This window comes from Sorex araneus, chromosome 4 (genome assembly GCF_027595985.1).
Source record: "Sorex araneus isolate mSorAra2 chromosome 4, mSorAra2.pri, whole genome shotgun sequence".
Classification (NCBI taxonomy): domain Eukaryota; kingdom Metazoa; phylum Chordata; class Mammalia; order Eulipotyphla; family Soricidae; genus Sorex; species Sorex araneus.
The window spans coordinates 181,131,123-181,157,176 of record NC_073305.1 but is presented as its reverse complement, the minus strand read 5'-3'; the positions used below and the strand labels follow the sequence as shown (position 1 = coordinate 181,157,176).

The 26,054-nt window shown below is 39.2% G+C and overlaps 1 protein-coding gene across 2 annotated transcripts in view; it reads left to right on the top strand.

Moving 5' to 3' along the window:
• Positions 1–26,054, top strand: part of IPCEF1 (interaction protein for cytohesin exchange factors 1) — a 94,950-nt gene that overhangs the window by 10,915 nt on the left and 57,981 nt on the right. For both annotated transcript variants that reach the window (XM_012932348.2, XM_055134496.1), the window contains exons 3-4: positions 18,905–18,978; positions 21,125–21,196. In XM_012932348.2, the coding sequence (XP_012787802.2) occupies positions 18,905–18,978; positions 21,125–21,196 (146 nt within the window). The remainder of the gene's footprint in view (positions 1–18,904; positions 18,979–21,124; positions 21,197–26,054) is intronic.

Here is a 26,054-nt window from a genome sequence, read left to right as displayed (position 1 = left end):
GTTGAGCCTTCTGTGTTATTGTTTAGGCTCATTGAGTGTGGGGTGGTCTTCTGTGCAACTTTCCCATTAGATTTGCTGTGATCCTACTGGGCTGACTGTAGCACTGTAGCACTGTTCATCCAGTTATTCATTGATTTGCTCGAGCAGGCACCAGTAACGTCACCATTATGAGATTTGTTGTTACTGTTTTTAGCATATCAAATATGCCACAGGTAGTTTGCCAGGCTCTGCCATGCGGGCGAGATACTTTTGGTAGCTTGCCAGTCTCTCCAAGAGAGACGGAGGAATCGAACCCGGGTCGGCCTCGTGCAAGGCAAACACCCTACCCACTGTGCTATTGCTCCAGTCCTGACAGTACAAAAAAATAAAATAATTCCCACATTTTAAAGCATTCATTTCTCAGTGAAGATGAGTTAAACTAATTATATGAGCTTATATTGGAGAAGAGAATGAGGAAGTGAAATGTGGACAAGTCCATACCAGAAAAGCTATGATGTGTCAGTGTTCTAAGTAAGCCATTTACTTCAAGGTGATGTCTAATGGGTGAAGAAAGTTTAAAAAATGATATTTAAATACCAGTTGAAAATCTTAACCAGATATGATGGCCACCTTTTTGGAACTCTCATTTTAACTTTATAACTTTAGCTATATGGGAAAGATCTTTACAATGGACATCTGGTTGAATGTGTTGATTGTGATATGGTCACTGTGTCTTAGCACTTATTTTCCCTTCTGATAAGTGCTTCTAAATCTAAATCTAAGTGCTTTCTAAATCTCTGTGGCTAGTTTGACCATCAGGTCAGTGGGACTTTGATGGTCAGACTGTATTTAATAATCCTCGTTGTTAATTCATGCAGCATGGGAACAATTAATTATATTTCCAAGACTATTGTTTTCTTTAAATTCTCCCCAAACGCCAAAGAAATGAGTCTCATTATGGCTTACTTCAACACTGCTGATTTGGAAGAGGGTGCAGTGAGATGTATAACATAGGTTAGGCTAAATCCGGGGATGTTCCTCTTGGCTCAGTTTGATACGTTCCAACGCAGGGGATACAACGTTTGCTTTATTTTCTTGCTAGACACTGCATCACACTGGCTTTGAGGTCGCACAACTTCTTGCTAGTGTTTCACTTCATCTGTTGTGTTCGAGGTCATTTTTCTGTTTCCTATAAACCTAAAAGCAAAGGAAAATAATTTCATGAAAATAATATAACACATTACATAATGATTGATTATAGAAAAATTGTAGACTGTAAGTAAGCAAACAGAAAATAAAGATAAGCAGATAAGGTGGCAGACAGAAGTGATTAACATCATTCATTTATTGGAATGCATTAACAACTTCCCCACCAATGTTTGATGTACATCTGTCCAAACATTTTTTTCCCCTGGGTATAAATAAGTATCTAGGCATAAATACATTGATATGTCTGTGTAGATTCCTCGGTGCTTCCCTGAAACCAGCAGCCGGAAGGTGGCTTGGGTAACAGGGTGTAAGAGGGAAACTCGCGTGGATTCTCGTCCTGTGCTGTGTCTCTCCCTGTCGTCTCTTCCCTTCACCTCTGTCACTGGGATTGCTGTCCCTGGCTGTGATGCTCTCACACTCAGCTGCAGCGCCTGCACGTAGGCTGTGGTGTGTGCTCTCTGGGGGCTTACACGTTTTAGTTGTGGTGCTCACTGGAGCTTGCCATGCTACTCACCAGGGCTGGCCACCCCGGCTGTGGCTCTTGTTCCATGTTCACTTGCAGTGCTCACACCCACAGCTGGTTGCAGTATACCAGACTGGGGTGTGCGCTATTACAGCGCCAGGGGTCCCAGAGAGCAGAGCCTCAGGGGTCTTGCTCAGCACATAACGGCATTACTGTAGACTGAATTTGTGGTCTCATATTTGCATAGGTGACACTGAGCCATCCGATGTCTCAAGCCCTGCACTTTAAAAAAATAATATTTTATGCATATTTAATTTTTTAATTTTTAAAACTTTTTAATTGAGTCACTGTGAGATAGACCCTTACAAAGCTGTTCATGGTTGAGTTTCAGTCATACAGTGCTCCAACACCCACCCCTCCACCCGTGTACATTTCCCAGTGCCAGTGTCCAAGGTTCCCTCCCATCGGCCCCCACCTACTGCTTGCCTCTAGGGCAGGCTCTTTTCTTCTCTCTCTGTCTCTGTCTCTCTCTCTGCCTCTCTGTCTCTGTCTGTCTGTCTGTCTGTCTGTCTGTCTGTCTGTCTCTCTCTTTGGGCATTGTGGTTTGCCCCACCCTTCCTTATGCCCCTAGATCAGGGAGGTAATTCCCAAGCTTTTGTTTTCTTTCATACCCACTTTGCTCAGCAAATCCACTATCCTCCAAAATCCAGGACAACTTTGGAAACACTTATAGCATAACCATCTTGTAGCAATATAAAAACAATCAAAGGGTGCTGGAGCGATAGTACAGCAGGTAGGGCATTTGCCTTGCATGCTGCTGACCTGGGTTCGAGTCCCAGCATCCCATATGGTCCCCTGAGCAGCGCCAGGAGTAATTCTTGAGTACATGAGCCAGCAGTAACCCCTGTGCATTGCCGGGTGTGACCCAAAAAGAAAAAAAAAATTAAAGGCATCCAGATAAAACAAAGGCAATTTTAGATTTTCTTCCCTTCAAGTAAGTGCTTCTAAATCTAAATCTAAGCGCTTCCTAAATCTCTGTGGCTAGTTTGACCATCAGGTCAGTGGGACTTTGATGGTCAGACTATATTTAATAATCCTCGTTGTTAATTCATGCAGCATGGGAACTATTAATCATATTTCCAAGACTATTTTTTCTTTATATTCTCCCCAAACATGAAAGAAATGAGTCTTAGGTGAAATGTGCTTGCTTTGTATTATGATTTATTTATTTACTTATTTTGGTACTTGGGCCACATCCAATGTGTTCAGGACTTTATCCTGGCTCTGTGCTCAGGGATTTTTTTCTGGTGAGTTCCTGAGGACCCTATGCAATTCTAGAGGGTCAAACTGGGTCAATCCCATGCAAAGCAAGAGCCCCACCCACTGTACTATCACTCTGCACCGTCCCCCCACCCATATTGTGTTTTTAAGATGTGGAAGTCACTGAAAACTATTTAATGAAGCATGTCTCACCTGCACAGCAGAGCCTGGCAAGCTACCCGTTGCGTATTCGATATGCCAAAAACAGTAACAAGTCTCACAATGGAGACGTTACTGGTGCCAGCTCGAGCAAATCAATGAGCAACGGGATGACAGTGATACAGTGAAGATGTGGAAGAATTGTGCTAGGATTTTTAGACACCAAAATGTTTTATTTTGTCCACACAGACTACCTTGTTTTGGAGATTCTAAAAATACATCTCCTGACCAGGATGTAAAAGATTTAAGTCATAAAACAGAAAGTAACTAGAAGCTCCTCAGAGATTCCCCAGCACGTTTCCTAGCTTGGAGGAAGAGTTCAAGTAACGTGATTTAGTGAGGTGGGTTGTGCGCACATCTCCCAAGTAATAGAATGAAAACAGCCCCTTGGGACAACTTGAATTGATGATCCAGTTCAGGGATTTTCCCAAGAAGTCATTATCTGAAGATTTACTCTTTCTCTCGAGCAAGTTCTTCGAAGGGCCACAGCTCCAGCTGCTTTTGCAGAGTTCAGGGACAAACTCTCCTTCCTGGTGCCACTTTGCCAGTCTGCTGTGTGTGCATGTTCAAGGGCATCTCCCAAAGGAGGCATGCAGTAGAAATTTTTGAAAATTTGGAATATTGTTTGAAAGAAGTTATTTTTTTAGGTAAGATTCTAAGATTTTTTTCTTTCTTGATTTTTTAAAAAAATTGAATCACAGTGAGATACACAACTACATAGTTGTTCACGATGGGGTTTCAGTCATAGAGTGTTCTAATACCCATCCCTTCACCAGTGTACATGTCTCACCTCCAGTGTCCCCTGTCCCCAGTTTCACTCCCACCCTCCACACCTTCTCACCTGCTTCTATGGCAGACACTTTACTTCTCTCCCCCTCCCCCCTTTCTCTGTCTATCTGTCTCTGTCTCTCACTCTCTCTGAAATCTTTTTTTGGGGACCATAGTTGGAACAATGTTTTCTCAAAATTAATGAACAGATTATAGAAGTTATCCCTAAGGATAAGGAGGGCAGGTTCTGCTCTGAAGGGACAGCAATTTAACTCAGGTCATCCAGCCATTGTCCCTGGCCTCTGCCTTCCTCATCTGCAAACAACTTGCCCCGATGTGTAGGACCTCATCAATAGCTCTGTAACCCCTGTTAATTTCAATATTTGAATCTAATGAAATTTATGATAGCAAATATATTTGTGCTCTTGGTGAAAAATACTGATCTTACTTTAATTTTAATTTTATAAATTTTATTTTTTAGTTATTTTAAATCTTTGTCTCTTAAATTTTTGTTTTGTTTTGTCTTTGGGTCAAAACTTACTTTGCCTTGCACTGAAAAATCATTGCTGGCAGGATTGGGGGACCATTCAGATGTTGGGGATTGAACCTGGGTTGGCTGTATGCAAGGAAATCACCTTTTTGCTGTACTATCAGCCTGGCCCCTCCATCTTTTAAATATATATATATATATACATTGTAATGAAATGTTAATCTCGTGGAATTTCCCATCTTGACTATTTTTTCCTTTTTTCTCTCTTTTATTATAGTCTGTCATTGTATTATAGCATTATACAGTTTTTAGTTAGGCATTGTTGAGAATCCAATTGTGTGTGCCCTTTGTCTTGAATGACATCTTTTTTTCCTGTTCCTTGTGGTAGCTACTAATTAAAAGTGTGGGTCAGTGACATTAACTACATTCAGGTCCTTGTGTAAGTAACTGTAGGACTTTCCATCTTACAAACTGACACTCTATACCTATTAAACAGTGACTCCCTTTTTCGCCAGCGCTGAGATCATATTTCTATTTCTATCTTTGTGAATGTGATTGCTCTTATATAATTGGCATCATATATTATTGTTACTTTTTTGTTCTTTTAAAAATATATACTGTTCTTTTGTAATTGGCTTGTTTAACTTAGCCTAATATCTGTAAGTTCACTCACACCATAACATGTATCAGATTTTCCTTTCTTTTGAAGACTGACTAATATTCCATCGTATGTCTACAGAATGTATATACCACACTTTGTTAATTCATTCCTATTAGCTTATGAAATAATGGGTTTTTCACACCTTTTGGCTCTTTGAATATTGATGCTGGAAACATATATTACAAAACAATTCCTTTTATTTCTAGTACTATACGGACTGAAGCAATAACACAGTGGGTAGGGTATTTGCCTTGCACGTGGAAGACCTCGGTTCAATTTCTCTCAGAGAGCCCGGCAGGCTACCAAGAGTATACCCCCACACGGCAGAGCCTGACAAGCTACCTGTGGCGTATTTGTTATACCAAAACCAGTAACAACAAGTCTCACAATGGAGACCTTAGTGGTGCTTGCTCGAGCAAATGGATGTAAAATGGGATGACAGTGCTACAGTGCTTTTTTTAAAAATACAATAAAATTGGAATTTTATTTTTATTAGTGGTTCACCATGGGGTACAGTTATAGACTTACAAACTTTCGTGCTGTGCTTGCATCTCAGTCATACAATGATTGAGTACCCATCCCTCCACCAGTGCCCATTTTCTACCACCAATAGTCCCAGCATCCCTCCCACCACCGCCACTCCATCCCCTCCACCCCACCCTGCCTCTGTGGTGGGGCATTCCCTTTTGTTCTCTCTCTCCTTTTGGGTGTTGTGGTTTGCAATAGAGGTATTAAGTGACCATCATGTTCAGTCCATAGTCTACTTTCAGCACACATCTCTCATCCTGAACAGGCCTTCTTAGCACTCATTACTTGGTGGTCCCTTCTCTATCTGAGCTGCCTTTTCCCCCAGCATGTGAGGCCAGCTTCCAAGCTGTGGAGAAATCCTCCTAGTACTTATCTTTACTATTGGATGTTAGTCTCCTATTCTGTTACTTTATATTCCACAAATGAGTGCAATCTTTCTATGTCTGTCCCTATCTTTCTGATTCATTTCGCTTAACATGAATCAGAAAGATTCATGTTGATCCACCTATATGAAAATTTCATGACTTCATCTTTTCTAACAGCTGCATAGTATTCCATTGTGTAGATGTACCAAAGTTTCTTTAACCAGTCATCTGTTCTAGGGCACTTGGGTTTTTTGCAGATTCTGGCTATTGTAAACAGTGCTGCAATGAACATACAAGTGCAGATGTCATTTCTACTATATATTTTTGCATCTCTGGGACATATTCCCAGCAGTGGTATTGCTGGGTCAAATGGGAGCTGAATTTCTAATTTTTTGAGGATCGTCCATACTGTTTTCCAAAAGGACTGAACCAGTTGGCATTCCCACCAGCAGTGAAGGAGAGGCCCTTTCTCCCCACATCCGCACCAAAACCAGTTGCTTTTGTTCTTTTGGATGTGTGCCAGTCTCTGTGGTGTGAGATAATATATCATTGTTGCTTTGATCTGCATCTCCCTGATGATTAGTGAAGAGCATTTTTTCATGTGCCTTTTGGCCATTTGGATTTCTTCTTTGAGAAAGTTTCTGTTCATTTCATCTCCCCATTTTCTGATGGGGTTTGATGTTTTCTTTTTGTAGAGTTAAACCAGTGCCATGTAAATCCTTGATATCAACCCCTTATCCTATGTGTGTTGGCTGAATATCCTTTCCCATTCTGTAGACTGTCTTTGTATTCTGGTCACTGTATCGTTTGAGATGCAGAAGCTTCTCAGTTTAAGGTAGTCCCATTTGTTTTTCTCTGTTTCCACTTGCTTGGCCAACTTTGAAGATACCTTTAGCTCCAATGTTGTGGAGGGTTTTACCGACCTTGTCTTTAATGTACGGGATGGTTGCTGGTATAATGTTGAGGTCTTTAATTCATTTTGATCTGACTTTTGTGCATGCTGTTAAGTTGAGGTCTGAGCCCACATTTTTGCATGTAGCTGTCTTCATGAAATAATAGAGGACATGAGGAAATGGAAACATATCCCCTGATCATGGATTGGGAGAATTAACATTGTCAAGATGACAATACTTCCCAAAACATTATACAGATTCAATGCGATCCCTATAAGAATACCCATGAAATTCTTCAAAGAAATGGATCAAACACTCCTGAAATTCATACGGAACAACAAACCCCCACAAAGAGCTAAAGCAATTGTGGGGAAAAACAAGATGGGAGGCATCACCTTCCCCAACCTCAAACTCTACTACAAAGCGGTAATAATCAAAACAGCATGGTACTGGAACAAAGTCAGAGCTGCAGACCTATGGAACAGGGTGGAATATCCTTTCACACCCTCAAATATATGCTTATATAATCTTTGATAAGATTAGATAGCTTGCCAGATAGCTTGCCAGGATCTGCCATGTGGCGGGAAACTCTCAGTGGCTTGTCGGGCTCTCCAAGAGGGCCAGAGGAATCGAACCAGGGTTGGCAGCATGCAAGGAAAACCCCCTACTCGCTGTGCTATTGCTCCAGTCCAGTGGGCGGGTTTTGTATGGATATATTTCATGAATCAAACTGTACCATTAACAGCATCCTAAACCATGATACCTTAAAGTTAAATTAAAATATTTTAACTAGTTTTGCCAGCACCATTTGTTAAAGAGGCTTTCCTTGCTCCACTTCACATCTCTTGCCATTTGTACTTTTTGTGGAAATAGCTTTTCCCATTTTTCAATTGGATTGTTTGTTTTCTTATTGTGACTATTTAAGAATAAGAATACTGCAAGAATGAAGAATGATGTCTTAATAGCACTAGTGAATCTCATGAAAGTACTTTGGTGATACTTTGAAATTGCTCAAATGCTCTAAGAATTAATATCCATTGTGTGAAGATGATATTATGTTATACTATCTGATTTTAGATGAATTATCCTTATATTTATTTTAACAAGTGTAATATTCACAGCAAATGCACCAAATTTTAATTTTTTAAATGGTTTTACTTTATTTACTATTCCTCTACTGCTTATCTAACCCTGTTTGATTAGATGACATTAACTAGATAGTAAGTAAGAAATGGGATTATTCTATAGTAGTGAGATTTAATTCAAACTCTTTCTATTCATTAAAAACCTGTATCCCTGTTTAATGCTTTTTTTCTTTATTTTTTTCTGGCCATATTGTGGAAGAGATCAACCCTGAGAAGGTGAAAGAGTGGGCCCCCCAAAAGCTTGTAGGGTCTCTAAAAGAGCAGATGTTGAGAGTGAAACTAATTCAGTAACCTTACATGAACGTTTTGTGTGCTAAGCTTGTCTCTTCTGCTAAGGATTTAGAATTAAAGAGATCAGTTGCATAAGGCTCTTTTCCAGTATGTTTCCAAGTTAGTTATGTAAAAATTCACAATTTCAATGGATAGTAACAGTCTTCATTATGTCAGATTTCCAGAAAGTTCACTAGTAACTTAATTTCCTTTAAGAAATTAAGAAAGTCACTAAGAGTGGCTAGCTAGGAGAGCTGATTGATAAATCATAGATTAGGGTGCCCATCAGGTCTTGGTCACTACCCACATAAGCGTGAGCTAGTGTGACTTGCCCTTGGTGCAATTTAGGAGTGAGTCATGAAAAACTATGTAACGAGCAGTTCGGTCATCCCTGAGTAGAAAACCATGAGTACAAGCAATTTCAGATAGAGGAATGGCATCTTGGTCTAGATTTCCCAGAAACCAACCTAGAAAAAGATTTGGGTGTAAATAGTTAATCTGGGAAGTGACTCTAAAAACACTTGGAAAGGGAACGGGAAAGTGAGCAAGGGTGGAGAGACAGCTGACAAAATCCTCCACAGAGGAAAGTTATGACTTTGGGTAGCTTAAGCTTAATTCTGAAGGGGAACACGGAGGACCTTTAAAAATATACCACCTCTAGGGATTTTCCCTCCCATGAGGTGCTGGGGTATTTATACTCGTGAGTGTAATTTGGTTTATTCCAAGGATTGGGGTGAGGGGGCAGTGTCTCCTGTGCCCCCCGCACAAGACGAGCAAAGGAATCTGCCATCAGAGAGACCCTGCACAAAGAGATGCAGCGTGTTTCAGATGGGCTGGGAACACGGGGCAGTGGTGGCGGAAGTGGCTGGGTCAGTGGCAGGGCGTCTGCGAGCCGTTTCCTCTAGAATCCTTCTTTCTCCGAGTTGGAGCTCAGCACTCTCGGTTACATCTCGACGATCACCATCACACATCTTGACTCTGTTTAAAAAATTAATGCCAGGAAAGTGTGAGTTCGGTAGAAAATCAGGACTGTTTACTACTCAGAAACATTTACTAAATGCTTTCTATGTAGAGCAGTTATTTCTAGACATTTGTAAGAAGGAAGTCCCTTTGGATCAGAATCTCATTATATTCATCGGGTAATGTTAGATACATTCAAAATGCAAAGCTATTTTAATTTTAAAATTGTACCCTAGATAATGTGTACACTAGGATGCAGTGCGCTTGCTAGCATTATTGTTTTCCAAACTATCAAAATATTTTTTTCAAACAATTAATTGAATGCTGCAAAGAAGACTAGGGAGAATTGAGACACAGAAACAACTATTCAGTGACCTCAGCGGGTAATGGGCCATAAAAAGCCTTCTTGTATTTTTCCTCTGGGTTTCTGGGTCATTCCTATCTTTTGCTCTTTTAATTTTTTTAAAACTAATTTTGCTAATTACGTGTAAGAAATTAATGGCAATAAAATATTAGTTGTTCAAATAGAATGAACTATTTTATAATATCAAGTTGATCTTTCTTCACCTGGAGATGCTGGTTCTGCTTGCTTTTTCACTGTGTGGCTGCTAACCAGAGAGGTTAAGTGCTCTGTCCAAGATCACACAGTAGATAATTTCTGTCGAAATATTCTGATTCCAGATACTGGGTTCCTTCTGTGCAATTTGTTGACTGCAGATTCATTTCTATTTTAGTTCAGATGTTCTTGTGTGGGGCTTATTTAGCTTATTGCTGAGTTCTGATCTGAGTTCTGTTGCTTGAATAACAACACACAATTTTCCTATTTTATCATGTCCCCATAGTTTGGTGGTTCAGGTTAAAAAACTAAATAGTTTTATAAAATTCTATAAATTCTGGTGCTTTGATTTTGATATGATTAATCCCTCAGACTACAGACCCCTACACCCCGCCCCTCCACACACACACATAAAGGGAGAGAGAGAGAGAGAGAGAGAGAGAGAGAGAGAGAGAGAGAGAGGAGGGAGAGAGAGAGAGAGAGAGGAGGGAGAGAGAGAGAGAGGAGAGAGAGAGAGGAGAGGGAGAGAGAGGGAGGGAGAGAGAGAGAGGAGAGAGGTGGAAAGAGAGAGAGAGAGAGAAAGAGAGAGAAGTTCCTTCATGACGTATGCATCTCAAGATCATCTTTCTAAACAAAAATTTTAAGCATTCTCATTCTAGGCCAGCTTCTAATCTCGAGAAGCACAAAACAAAACAAGACATTCTTCTTCTTTTTTTCTTGCTTCCCTGCAGGGCTACCACAGCCCAGTGCTCATCAGCTCAACCCTGCAGGCCCAGGCAACTCTTGCAGAGGCTCCATTGCGGTGCCTGCAGTCTCCTTTCCTTTGCAGAGAGGAAGCGGGTGGGTTGTTGGCAGAACAGAACAGCGCCACAAACTCACTTGCATGGAGGGAAGGACAAAACCATTAGAGTCCCTCTCACCTGGAGCGAAAGGGGGAAGTAAACAAAACCGACTAAATTATCTAAAACTTTAACGGTCTTACTATTGAAAATCCTCAAACTATATTCTACAACCTTTGCCTCATCAAAATGTGGCCTAAGGTCTATTGAAGAAATGGCTTTTTGTAGGGTTTATGTCACTATCTCTATATCTAGTTAGGTTCATTGGTTTCCATTTGTTTTAATTTGGGGACTCTTGAAATTTGGTTAATTAATTAATTAAGCTTTTTGGGTCACAGTGGCGATGCTCAGGGGTTACCCCTGGCTCTGCACTCAGGAATTACCCCTGGCGGTGCTCAGGGGACCATATGGGATGCTGGGAAACAAACCTGGGTCGGCCGCATGCAAGGCAAATGCCCTACCTGCTGTGCCATTGCTCCAGCCCCGAAATTTGGTTTATTTTTTAAAAAGAAAATTTTCAGGGGTTGGAGAGATAGTACAGCAAGTAGGGCACTTGTCTGGCATATGGCCAACTTGGGTTTGATCCTGGGCACCCCATATGCTCCCCCAAGAACTGCCAGGTGTATTTCCTAAGTGCAGAGGCAGGAACCCTGAGCATTGCTGAATATGGCCCCCAAGCAAAAAATAGTATTTTAAATACATTAAAAAATCTTTTTTTAACGTTTTAAAATAGAAATATAATAATTTAAATATGAATGACCAATGTTAAAGTCAATATTACCTAAGAAGCGTAAGAAGTTGTAGCCAGATTGGATCTGTTTTATCCCTCTTCTTCTATCTTCTTTCCTCCCTCTTTTCATGTTTGTTTTCTATTTATTTTTCAATATTTTTTACAAATACAGACAGAAAGGCTACTGACTCATACCCCAACCCCTTTCCACTGCCCAAAGCAGCACACCGTGTCTATCGTGCAGGCCCTACCCCTATTGTCCAGTTTACTTTTCTCTCTTGCTGTTGCCTGGACCTTATACTCTAGGTGTTCATGTCATTTTTATATCTACAAATTGTATGTTGATCCCATAATTTAGTCAACAGAAGACAAATATTTGGATTCCATATGTCCATTTTATATTAAGGACAATATTGCAATGCACATATCAGTGAGTATTCTCTATAATTTAGAACAGACCCTCATAATGAAATTTCTGGATCAAAGGGTAGACTCAGTTTTTCTTGTTTCTGCCTAATTTCCATTCATCTGGCCCCCCTTTTTTAAATTGCCACCAGCACTGTTTCTCTAGATTTTTAAAATTTTATATTTTTTGTTTAATCTTCTTTTCATCTCAGATCTACTTGCACTTATACTTTATGCAATGCTATGCAGATTTCTCTTGTGCTCACAAATCTGAGTATGCCATTATTAGAATTTGGTGGTATTTGTACCAAGGTGACATGTGCAAAGACAGTTTGCCATAGAGTTTAGACTTTGCCTTTTTCTTATGTGCTGGAATTTTAGGGCAGAACTGAGCGAACCTTGGATTAATGGAAGATATGAAAATGTTCACTTCTTTTGACTCTCATTACATTGGACAACATAAATTTGTTTAAAGTCATAATAGGGGTTTAAAAATCCTTATTTACATATGAGACACCAAATAATATTAAAAAGAAATTAATATTTTAAAACTATATTTTTCTTAAGATTCTATTTGATTAAGTTCTTCTAACATACTGTAGCACTGTCGTCCCGTTGTTCATCGATTTGCTTGAGCAGGCACCAGTAACGTCTCCATTGTGAGACTTGTTACTGTTTTTGGCATATTAAATACGCCACAAGTAGCTTGCTGTGCAGGCAGGATACTCTTGGTAGTTTGCCAGGCTCTCTGGAGAGGGACAGAGGAATTGAACCCAGGTTGGCCACGCCCTACTGGCTGTGTATAACATGTTTATTAATAGATTTTAGGAGAAAATGCTACATTGAAAATGAAGTTAAATTCCAAAGTACTTCTCAAAGTTTAAATTACTGAAGCATGAAGTAAAATCAGGCTTCTTAGAATCAGAAAAATGGTACCACTGAAATAGATAATTATATTTTTATTTATAACCTAACATACATAATAATTTCCTTTATTATACTTCATTTGTTTTGGGTTTGGTATTCTGTGACCCACATAACTGCTGGAAAAATATATCCATATATAGATCAATATATAGTTATATATATATCACACTTACTATTCTAGGTCTGCCCGTCTATCTTTCTGACATATGTAGTTACTTAGGAAGCAATTTTTTCCCCATGTTGCAAGGTGTTTATAGTATGAAAAAGCTAAACTTTATAGATTACAGTGAATATTTTTGCTTTTAAATATTAAAATTTAATATCCCACTTTAGTTAAATTTTAGTTAAATTTTAAAATAATGCTTAAGTGCAGAGAATTTTATGTAAATAGAATTTTTATTGAGGTATTTCCCAAAATTTCTGTAGACCAAATTTGAATACTTAGTTAAGCTTGAAGCACAGAATCTAGGAAATGTTAGCTCAGACTACTTTCAAAAGCTTGAAATCATAAAGAGCCATCAGTACCATTGGCAACTCCTCACACTTCACCTCTTCCAAGTTTCACTGAAACCTAGCAGGAGAAATTTCATTCAATAATTTTTATTTCTTTGCTTTTAAAATTTCAGTCATTTTTAAAACTCATTTATTTAGAAAAACTTTACTTATATGTATTTTAATTAAAAAATTACCTATTCAAATTTATAATTCAAAAGGTTTTGGCACATTCATCTTGTCATGCAACTATCAAAATAAACCATTTTAATTGTTTTCATTTTCATTATATCAGTGAAATTGTTCATATTCATTAAGTTAATCTTTGTTTCCACCACCGACTCCTACTGGGATATCTATTTAATCCAACATTCTACTTCCTGTCTTCTTGGGTTCTCCTTCCCTAGACTTTTCATATAAAGAACTAATAGAAGTTACATGTGACTTCTCGAGTCTCATTCTGTTTAGCATGCACCAGTAGTTTGCTAAATGATATTCCATTGATTGATTTTACCACACTATTATTTACCAGTTGGTGGATATTTAAATTGTTTGCAGTGTGGGGGTCTTATGAGTAATTCTACTATCATTATTTCCATGTGAATCTTTGAATGGGTCTATGTTTTTTACTTCTCTTAGGTGGATTCTTAGGAATGGAATTACTGTGTTATATGATAATTATATGTTAATACTTCTTAGAAGCTGCTAAACTTTTCTCCAAAGAGACTTCCTCATCTAATAAGAACGCATTCTTTATGGGCAAAGAAAAAAGACAATGTTGCTGTCATTAGTTAACCCGTATGACTTACTTATTTTCCATGTATTGAATACCTACTTTGTACTACTGTGTATTAATACTATAACTCTATTGACAAAAGTACTTTCTCCAAGATGCTCACAGTTGATTGGAGAGAGACACATAACCAGATGACTAAACACAGTAATGGAAATATTTCAGGTGGACCACCCCTGGTCTTGGGCAGCTAAGAGGGAGGCATCTACGATGGGTTCAGAAGCTCAGGGGAAGGAGAAGCTCACACTTTTGGAGAAGGTCACACTTTTGGAGAAGGTTAATTTCTGGAGCTGTATCTAGTGGGATGATGTAGAAAGGTTAGGAGCAAGAAGCAAACTACCCTGCTTCCTATGTGCACTTTGAATCCCTTGAGCTTGAGCAACCTAACTTTTAATTTTTTTAAATTTTATTTTCATAAAAGTAGTTCACAATATTTCATTACAGATAATATTCAGACGCCAATCCCACCACTGAGCACCTTCCCACCTCAATAAGAGGAAAGTGTGTGAAGGTTCTTGTATTTCATTTTGGAGCCATTTAAGATGAATATAAGAGAATACAAGCAAGTGTGTTAAAACCAAACAAATGTGTGCTATTTTTGATGCATAAGTGAGATAAAGTGCAACAAGTCATGCAACTTGAATACAACTGAGTGTTCCAGGAAATTCTGCAGCTATTCTGAAGAGATTCCGGGAGCTTTAGTTTATAGTCTCTGGATCTTGGCCATTGATGAGATTAAAAGGCGCTGGGGTCAGTTTGTGGGTGTGACTGCCAAGCTACTGGAAAACTGGGGAGCTGGGAGGCGGAGACATAGTCCTGATCCGAGTGGACTTGGAGATCTCAGTCACAGGTACCCGCATTCTTGGGTTTTTCTGCCTGTCTGTTCTTGAGTGAGGTTCATCCCCTCTTGGGTGAGGCTCATCTGAGCATGTGGAGAATGGCCTTGAGCATGGAGGCAGTTGAGTTCTGGACAACCTAACTTTTTCCATAGTAATTACCGTCAACAATGCACAATATACTTTATTATTTAGTTACTTATCTATTTTTGCTTTTTGGGTCACACCCAGTGATGCTCAGGGGTTACTCCTAACTCTGCACTCAGGAATCACTCCTGGTAATGCTCAGGGGACCATATGGGATGCTGGGGATTGAACCCGGGTTGGCACCATGCAAGGCAAATGCCCTACCCGCTGTACTATCGCTCCAGCCCCTGTACAATATACTTTATGTCCTTGGGTGTTGAACTATTGTGACTTTTCTGTATAAGAGTAGAGATGTGTATTTATTTATTTGGCCTTTCAAATAGTGCTCACGGGGGATTTTGGGGCAACTTACTAGGAAAACTTAGTCAACCTGGCCATAGAGTTTAAAGCTTGGACACAGAGATGCAATGCTGCTTGGATCCAGCAGGGCCAGGAGCCACTGGAGGGGGCTCACAATCCTCTAAGGTTACATTTGGTTGAGCTGGGCAGAAGAAGGGGGCAAGTCTAAGAGGAGCCGGGAAATAACTCAGGTCCTTGAGTCTGCAAGGCACGTGCCCCGACCCTTGAGCCATCACCTCGCCTCCTCTGTTTTTCTTTTAACTAAGCACAGATAAACCCCAAGTATTTTTTTCCTAAAACAAAATGATAATTAGTATTTGCTTAATAATTATCAAATGCCAATAATTTGGATTAAAAAAATGTGAATTTAATGCTTTCTAACACAGCCATGGCAGGTGATAATCCACTGAGACAAAGAGAATAGGTTACTTGGAAAAATCCATGGGCTGCTTTGTGAAGAGGAACACCTTTGAGATTCTGTCACACCATAATGCAAAATAGGAGGCATTGTTCTTTTTTTTTAATTTAAGGCATGGATATTTAGATAATTTTGCATAATGCCAAAGGATTATAAATTTTTCTGGCAAGAGAACAAGTAATTTATTACATTAGAATAAAGAGGGAAGTTTTCAGCTACCAATGAAGAACTTTCAAGCAACTTTTCAGAAAATTGGGAATCAGTGAAAGGCAGAATAGTTGATATTAGTTGATGAATCAAGAAATGGGGCTTGAGTGGGGTATAAGGAGAAAAAAAAAGAGGAGGAACATGCTAGAATTTCCTCATTAGGATGGTCATCTTTTTTTCTGTATTTTGAGAACCAACTAACAAGAATGATTTTTGAGAGAAATATTTGGTGAATACAGATTGAATGTATTCAGTAAAAATAAAATTACCCTTGTTAATAAAGAAAAGATTTGCTATAGAAACAATAAGGGATCTTTATTAAAAATTTATTGAGGCTGAAGCAATCTCAGTGATTTCAGTTATTCAGCTAAAAATATCCAATCAAATGAAAACTCACAGCTTCTCTTTTTCATCTATTTCTTTTTATTATTTGTTGACAGACTCATATTATTATCATTTAGGACTGAGTTCTTGTACTGAAAGAAAATTGTGTAGACTAAAAATGGTACAAAATTGGGTGTCAATTCTAATTCAGCTCATTGGAAGTATTGCTTTCACTTCATTTTAAGTTTTATTTCGGGTTGACTAAAGGAATTGGACTGTGGAGGAGATGGGATTGTGAAATCAAAGCAAGGTTCAATCATGAAGGGACTTTCATACTCTGGTGAAGCACTTAGATTTTACCCAAGAGAGTTAGGAACCATGCATAATTCTGACGAAAGACATGATAGGAAGAATGTTTATGAGGTAAGATTTGCTGTGACTGTAATTTGATTGCTAAATTGGATGATAGGATTGAATCAGAGGGGGGTGGGAAGTGAATGAGGAGACTTAGCAGCAGTTCCTGGGAAGTTAAGTGTGCTAAAGGAGGTGGAAGATAATGGAAGGACAGATGAACTCAAAAATGGGAGTTATGTTACCGGGTAGTGATTTTGAATTTGAGAAGGAGCAGGGAGTCAGAAATATCTCCCATTATTTCGTTTTCTGAACATTGTAGAGAGTGATATTCAATTGAGAACACAGGAGAAAGCAAAGAAATCATTGTGGAAGAGGATGATGAGTTTGGATGGGTTTCCCGAGTGTGGCAACTACTATCACTACTACAGATGGTGTGGCTTGTACACTCACTGCGTCACAGTTCTGGAAGCTTAGCTATCAAAGATCAGGACCAGGCTGATTTTCTCTCTGGTGAGGACTTTTTTTTATCCAGATTGCAGCCTTCTTGTTGTATCCTCACACACAGCGGAGAAAAGAAACTTTGGTCAACTTCCTATTACTATAAGGACATATCCCACTTGGGGACTTCACATTTGTAATAGTATCTAAACCTAATAACTTCTCAAAGGCCTTATCGCCAAATACCACAACTTTGGCAAATAGGATCTTAACAGAAGAATTTGAGGAGCATGGTGCACATTCAGTCTAATAGGGAGGATTCGGATATACATAGTTACACTGAGCAGTTGGTTGGGACAGGATTTCCAGGGATATAGTCATAGTATGTGTTACTGCTGAGATGCTTCTGAACTGAGTCTCCCTTTTGGCTGCTGAGAATACTGCTTCTGTGAATACGTATTTCTATGCAATTTTCTTAAATTTTTGTTCCTTGGATATCACTGGAGCCTAATAGTTTTATAAAACTATACTTTTCTATCAGACCAATTGAGAATCCACAGGAATGCTGGAGAATCGTATAAAAGGTTGACTTTAACAGTCTATGTTTTTGAGTACTTTGCATTCTCTCTGCAATAGGGTTGGTAAAATAAATGGTAATTAAATAAACCATTAAGAGATCAATTAAATAACTATATATGTATGTGTGTATGCATGTATATATCTATATGTGCACATATAATTTCTTTTTAAGGAGAGTGAGTTTCGAATTGTGTAGAAAGATGTGAGAGATGAATATTTGGATAGATTAATTTTATAAGAGAGAGAAAAAATGGAATAAGTATAGAACTGGATGCCTCACAGTTTAATTATTATTATTATTTTTAAGGAAAAGACCAGCACTTGAACTCTAGTTGGTGATAAAGGAAAGAAACAGAAGCTGATGAACTTACTGTTTCTAAATAAGCACCAAAGGCACCCATGGCACTAATTTAATAGCTAGCTGACTTTTAAAATTTAGATTGTATTTTCAAAATCAATTTTACTCAATCCCAATAACCACTGAATCAATCATATCTCATTTTATAGGTATATTTCCTTACTCAGAGGTACCAATGCCTATGGGAAAAGACTTTGGTTCCATCTAGCCTCCTTGTAGCTCAGTTTAATTTTATCCATGGCATTTAAAAAATTCTTTCGTGGATCAGTAGTTACATTTTCAATAAAATTTGGGAGTTTGAAAAGAGAAATTTTTATGCTGTTTTCAGAAGTGTTATTTCTTCTGGAGATTTTGATTTGTGAAAAGAACTCCTTGCAACAGATGATAGAACTGACAACTTCCAAAGCATGCTCTCTGATTTAACCCCAAAGACATACCTAAAGATGAATGAGAGGGAATAGTATTTGTCAAATGCCAGTTGTGTTGTTTTCATTGGAGACTATATGTCTTACCACAACCAGTAAGTGATATAAACTTGAATTTACTAATTCCAAAGTGAATTAGTTCCCCTCCCCCTTTCTCTAATGCTAACTGGGTTCGGTTTGGGAGCTGTGTAGTGAGAGCAATGTCGAGAAAGCCTACAAGACCAGCAAAAAGTATTACTAATTAACAGTAGTTCCAGGAAGATAGTAAGAAGGCAGGGTGCGGTAGATTCTATGTGCACAAGTTGCTTCTTCTGGAACTTTTCCCGGAAAGATTCCAGATGTCCTATGTGGAAAACGTTAATTTATCTCAACTAGATATCCGGGATAAGTACAATTGTAATTCACAGTGGTATCTTTGAATTTACTTCATTTCACTTCTATGATTTCTATTCAACATACATGATCTCAATATACCAGCATCTAGGATTTATTTATTTATTCATATATATGATATGTATTTATTTCAGGCAGAGAAAGCTGATGGATTTGTCAACCTGCCTGATTTCACTGTGGAAAGAGCATCTGAATGCAAGAAAAAGCAGTAAGTTGTCTGTTATTTCCCACAAAACTCTCTCCCTGCACTATGTTCCCCAAATGACATAGTGATTTGGAAGTTAGTGAAGGCAGCACTCAAGTGTCTGAGAATTTTGAGCATTATATATTGGTACCCTAAACAATGAAACATTTAAGCACCCTAAACAATAACAGAAACATCTTGTTTTCTGGAATTTCATTTTGTGGAGCAGATGGATATTAAAACCCCGTAGAGGCTTGGCATTGTGTATTGTTGACGACTATGTCTGTGACAGAATAAAAACAAGCTCTTATCCAGGACTGACAGGGATGACAGATGTCAAGGTTTTGTCCTGGAAAAGACTAGCTAGATAGGACTCCCCAGAGTTGCAGCTATGACACCAGGACTAGTTCTGCTTAGCTTCTAGAAACATCCATGTTACTTGAAGCAGAATTCCGTGAGATGTCTTAAGCATAAAGAATACACTTCAATGTAGATAAAGTCCAAAAGTTTTTAGAATAAACAGGAAACAAAGACATACCAAACTGTGGTTCTTCTCTTTTGTTTGTTTGCTTATTTTTGTTTTGGGCCCACACCTGGCTATGGTCAGGGCTTACTCCTGGCTCTATGTCAGTGGTCATTCCTGGCAGGGTTTGGAAGTCTATACGGGGTGCTTGGAACCAAAGTAGGGTTAGCCCCGTGAAAGGCAAGTGTTCTGCCCACTGTACTATCTCTTTGGGCCCTGTGGTTCTGTTTTCATTGAGAAGGTAAGAGTTCAGATTCTGACCTCTCTGCAGTTCACTTGGGAGCTTGCTTTAGATCCACCTCTCTATACATCTATTCAAGTGCTCTTCCTGTTATAGTAACCAACTGCAATTGCAAAATGCCCTCTTCACAATTTCTTTTTTCTTCTATCATTTTAGTTTTTGTGCCATACCTGGTGATCCTTCAGGCTTGCTCCTGCCCTGTGCTCAGAATACACACTGGTGGGACTCATGGGGACTATATGATATCTTTTTCCCATCCTTTGCAGAAATGTACTTTTCTCTGTTGGTCATTCACTCATAGCAGCAATTGATTTCTTTATTATCTAAGAAGCTTTGAGTCTTTTCTCCTCTGATGCCACTGGACATATACAGTTATACATGGTGTGGGGTTTTGTGGTTTTGACCAAAGGTTGTTATTAAAAAAAAATACAAGGCCCATACTGCAGGACTTCCGGTAGACTGGAAACACTTTGTATTTTGTTATCTTAAATTTTTCAATTAAAAAAATTACACAGATAATCATAACCTTATATCTTTATTTCACTAACAGAGGGTGACCAGGACAAGCTTCTGCTTTTTTGTCATTGGGGAGGTTCTGTATATGATTATTTTCCTAAAAATATAATTCTTGCATCTATTTATCAAAATGAATAAATGCTTGCTTTAAGGAATTAACCGGAGTATCTTGAAATTATACTTCTATTGTTTACATTTTAATCGGTTGCATTTTTATTGAAAAGCAGTTAACAGATGAGAATGAAAGGATTTGTGCATGTGTTTTAGGCAGGAACTATTGATAAGTCAAGACATGGTCCTATTCTCTTATTATTTTATTTTTATGTTGTTTTTTGGGTCACACCCAAATAAGATTTTTTTTGATGATGCTCAGGAGTTACTACTGGCTCTGTGTTCTGGTGGTGCTTGGGGGAACACATGAGATGCCAGGGATAGAACCTGGGTTGGCGACATGCAAAGCAAGTGCCTTACTGGCTGTATTATCTTTCCAGCCCCCGTTATTATTTTAGTTTATGGGACATACCTGGTGATTCTCCAGGCTTGCTCCTGCTCTGTGCTCAGAGTTCACACTGGTGGGACTCATGGGACTATATGTGTGCTGGGATTGAACACAGGTGGGTTGCCTGCTAAGCGAACATACTATATACACTATACTATTTCTCTATCCCATCTTAGTTCTATTCTGGATTCCAAGCATGAAAAATTGACTCCTCCTCTCTTTTCATTTAGTAGGGATTAGAAAATACCTATATATTTTATGTAAAATTATTCTTAGTAAGTTTACAATGAAAGTAGGTACATTTACAATACTTGTGTTGACTGATTTATTTTCCATCCCATTGATTCCTACAATCACTAATTTCTGTGTTTATGCTTTTCCCTCTTTCAAGTGCTTTTAAGATCAGCCACCCACAGATCAAGACCTTTTATTTTGCCGCTGAGAATTTGCAGGAAATGAATGTGTAAGTACAGGAACTTGCTAAATCCACTTGTCATGGATATAGATTTACTTTGGTAAGATGTTGAATTTTTAGCATAAGTTCTATTTAGATTTCTGCGTCTTTAAGGTTCAACCTTTCTTGTAGAAAAATTTTCTTGCTATGTTATCTAATATTTGGAAGTCCCTTAAAAAAGTATACATATTAAATGAGCATTTTAGAAAAAAATAAGATTGTTCTGAGGGAACTACTAAGTTAAAAAAAAGGGGGGGTTAATAGAAGTCATACAAGAAAATATTAAATGTGAATCACCATCACAGAGAAAGATTAAAGTATAACTGATATTACAGCTTTTCAAAATTCTAAATGAAAAATCTGTCTAAGCATTTCATATGCACTTGCGCTTATTATTATCTGTATGTTTACCAGTTCTCCATGTTCTAATCTGAATATTTTGTTAAACCATCGTAGCTCAGAGTATGCACAACATAACATTTTATGTCTTTAATACCATTTCCTGCTTGCTATATTTAAATAATGAGGTACATGAGCGAAGTACTACCTGCCCTATTCTATCCTCTTCTAGTTCAGAGCCATGTGGGATCACAACGGGTATTATTTTAGGTAGGCTATAATTTAATATATATGTGTATATGTATCATGCACACACATATATTTGAAGTGGCCAAGGAACAAGAGAACTTTTGCTTAATTTAAACCTTATTCTTAGTATTTCAGCATCTCTAATTTTTCTTGCATACCTAACTAAAAATATATCAGTTGAACATCTTTTGTATATCTGGTTGAGCAGATCATTGGCAATCTATGAACTTATGATAATCTATTTTTATTTTAACCATAATGAATTTATCAGTTGTCTGTAATTTCTCTTTGCCTTTGGTCTTGAGACTTAAAATTAAAAATGCTGCTTTTCACCAAACACATTTATGCTTACATGGCCACATGTGATATCTCTCTCTCTCTCTCTCTCACACACACACGCATGCACAGAACTTCTCACAGGATATCCGTTAGCAATGCTTTCTAGCTGAAACCTTCACCTCTGTTCCCTACACCTAAGTCCTGTTCACAGCCCTTTCTTTAGATGAGGGCTGTTCACACGGAAAGCTGGGAAACCTTGTTTTAGAAATTATAAGGCATAGGAAACAGCATCCTATAGATAAATCTGTTATGTACTAGAAAAAAGCATATACTATTCCAAACCTTTTTCTGGTATTATCTCCCCTACATCTAATAATCTGAAACTATTAGGAAGAAGAAGAGGTCTTTATTCATTTATTTATTTTTATCAGAATGTTAAGTTAATTTTATTATTTTATTATTATTTCCCCCCCGCCCCTTTTCTTTGATTCACCGTGACATGAAGTTACAAAGCTTTCATGTTTGAGCTTCGGTCATACAATCATCAAACACTTAATTCCTTCACCAGTGCACATTTTCCACCACCAAAATCTTCAGTATTCCCCACCCACACCCCATCCCAATTTCTCCTCTGCTTGCTTATGTGGCAGACAATTATTTTCATACTCTCTCTCGACTTTGGTTACATTCGGTATTTTGACACCAGTCTCACCACCACTCAAACCCGCCGAAAAGGCAATGCTAGGCGACTTGTTTTGTATTGCTTGTTATGGGTAGAATATAATGTCCAGGAGATTCTGTGCCATTCACTTCCAGGAGCTTTAGTTTATAGTCTCTGGGTCTTGGCCTTTGTTGAGATTACATGGCGCCGGGGGCAGTTTGTGGGTGTGACTGCCAAGCTACTGGAAAACTGGGGAGCTGGGGGGAGGAGGCCCAGTCCCAATCTGAGCGGGCTTGGAGATATCAGTCACAGGTTCCCACTTACCTGAGTTTGCCGATCCGCTCTCCAGTGAGGTTCATTCTGTCTTGAGTGAGGCCTGTCCTCTCTTGGGAGAGGTCATCCAAGCCTGTGGAGAGTGGCTTTGAACATGGCAGAGGTTGGGTTTTGGAGGTTTTTGGTTGCCAGGGCTCTGTTTGGGGTGAGGAGGGCGACTCAACCCGCCCCCCTCTGAGGTGCCCCAGTGAAGACAGCCTGGTGCAGGGTCAGGATATTCTGCAGCACTCTCTTCCGGGAGCTTTAGTTTATAGTCTCTGGGTCTTGGCCATTGATGAGATTGCATGGTGCCGGGGGAATCTTGGGTGTGACTGCCAAGTTACTGCAAAACTGGGAACCTGGGGGTAGGAGGCCCAGTCCCAATCCAAGCAGGCCTGGTGATCTCAGTCATGGGTTCCCGCCTACCTCCATGCTACAGACCCTACCTGCATCTTTTGATCTCTTTCGAGATTTATGGGTCTCTGTAATAAGACCAATAAGTGAGCTTATATAGCTGACCTGGAGGTGGTTTGTGGGTGTGACTTCCACATACCTAACTTTTGGCCATGTAATTTCTTGGTAAACTTGACTTCAAGTTGTTGGAGTCTGGCCAAAGGTACAGCAGCAATTTTGGGGTATCTGTACATCTGAAGGCACCATCAGACTGCTGATGCACTCGCCCCACAGGTACAAGTTTACCTGCTGGTGGCACCCTACCCCCAGAAGAGGTCTTTAAAGTTTCTCTTGTTGCTCTTAATTTCTCTCCTTTTATATTGGTAACTTAAATCCTCTTGAGTAGCAAGCCCTAGATGTGTTCGTCATGTGGAGAAGGCTTAAAATCACCCTCCATGTTAGAGAGTCCATCTGGAGCGAAGGCATCAAATAATTCCCATTTGTATTTCCTAACCTTTTCTGGTTGGTTGTCAACACACCTGTGACGCCACCCCCAGAGCCTCCCCTTTTCCCAAATAGCTTCTTGTGTCTCCAGTTTAATTCTTGCCTATAACATATATATGAATATATATATATGTATACACACATATATGTTTTCTTCAACAACAGAGGAGTGAGACCATATTTTTTTTGGTCTCTGTCAAATCACTGCTAAATGGATTGATTACCAAATGTATCCCCTCATCTCATACAGCTCTTACTTTGGAAGAGATATTCCTATTTATTTACTTATTTATTATTGAATCACTGTGAGATACAGTTACAAAGCTTTCATGTTTGAGTTTCAGTCATACAATGATTGAACACCCATCCCTCCACTAGTGCACATTTTCCACCACCAATGTCCCCAGTTCCCCCCCACCCCATGAAGTCCTCCCCCTGACACTATGGCAGACAATTTTCCCCATATTCTCTCTCCATTTTGGGGCATTATGGTTTACTGGAATTTCCCCACCACCATTCAAGCCTACCTGCCAGGGGCAGATGCTATATAATTTTTTATTACTTGTTATGAATATCATGAGAGGTTGCACGCTCCTGGAATTCTAAAATTGTAAATGGTGGGGGTCCAGAGACATCTCTGTAAGGAGCTAATCCATTGTGAGATTCATCTGGGAGTCTCTGGATCAAGGCCATTGATGAGCGTGACAGCCAGGACCCCCAGTGGGCGGGGAGATGAGGAGGGCTGGCCTGTCTCCACTGCCACCATGAGGCCTGGAGTCTTAGTCCTGGAAGCCGTGTACATGGGTTTTGCTTCTGGAAGCTTGTGTCCGCCAGGGCTTCATCTGGATTGGGCAGAGAAGACACAACCTGCTCCATCTGAGGTGCCCTGGAGGAATTGGCTCGGTACAAGGCCCGGAGAGATCTCCAGCAAGCTGCTGTCTTATGGGATTCATGTGGGTCCCTGGATCAAGGCTGTTGATTCAGAAAAGACATTTTTAAGGCAATAAGAGTGTAAAGTTCTTGCATTTTTTTCTGAATCTGTGCTATATCAGGTGAATTTGCCATATAAATGCCACAGAACAATTATTTTGTTCTCTGCTCATCCACCTCTAATTTTTGCTTATATGTCTTGTCTGTTGTTTTCTTGCTCTCCCTTTGTGGGTTTCTACCTAGCAGCAAGTAGAGCTTTATGAGTATTAGGCATCCTTACTGCATGTGTGCTCTGTGTGGCTGACTTTTAAATCAAAGTTTTGCAAAAACAATATCTTACTTGCCATCTCTGCTGTGAAGAGTTTAATATCTATTCATTTAGTATGTCAATATTTGTTATTAACAAATCATGTTATTATTTACAAAGAATAATATTATTAACAAATAATGACAAGCATGGTAGTATTTATTATCTTTTTGCCTTACAAACAAGATGTCACTTGAAAATTGAATCTCATGGTGTCCTGGCCCCATGGTGTGGCATCTCTGAATGACCTTCATGTTTGAAAACTGTCAGTCTGGCCACTCACAGGTACATGCCCGTCTGTGCCTGCAGTTATCTTAGTTTCCTTTACATATAATGTCATTATTAACTCCCACTATTTAAAGGATTTTTTTTTTGTTTTGGGGTTACACAGTGGTGCTGAGGGATTACTCCTAATTCTGTGCCCAGGGATCACTTCTGGCAGTCCTTGGGAGCTGATTGGGATTGGCCGTATGCCATGCAAGTGTCTTAATTCCTGTACTAAATTTCTGGCCATAAAGATTTATTTTTGAGTTTCCAATAGTACAGAATCTCTTTGTGTCTCAGCATTTGAGGTGACATTTTTGCTTCTCTTACAAGATGCAGATGTGTGTGTGTGTGTGTGTGTGTGTGTGCATGTGTGTGTGTGTGGAGGGGGGTAAGTGGGGTGGTTCTTATAGATTCGTCCTGCAATAACATCTGAAAAGCTTCTTACTTCCTGACTGCTGTGTCTGGTTTCACCCAGACATTGATGGATCTGGGTATTTTTCAGTGAGAAGCAGAAATATTGGAGAAAGCGGGGGTGGCCTCTGGAGTGACGGGTTCTGTTTTAGCTCTTCTCCCCGGATAACTGAATTTTGGGGGTGGTGACATTTCTCTCAGGGACTACGAAGGGA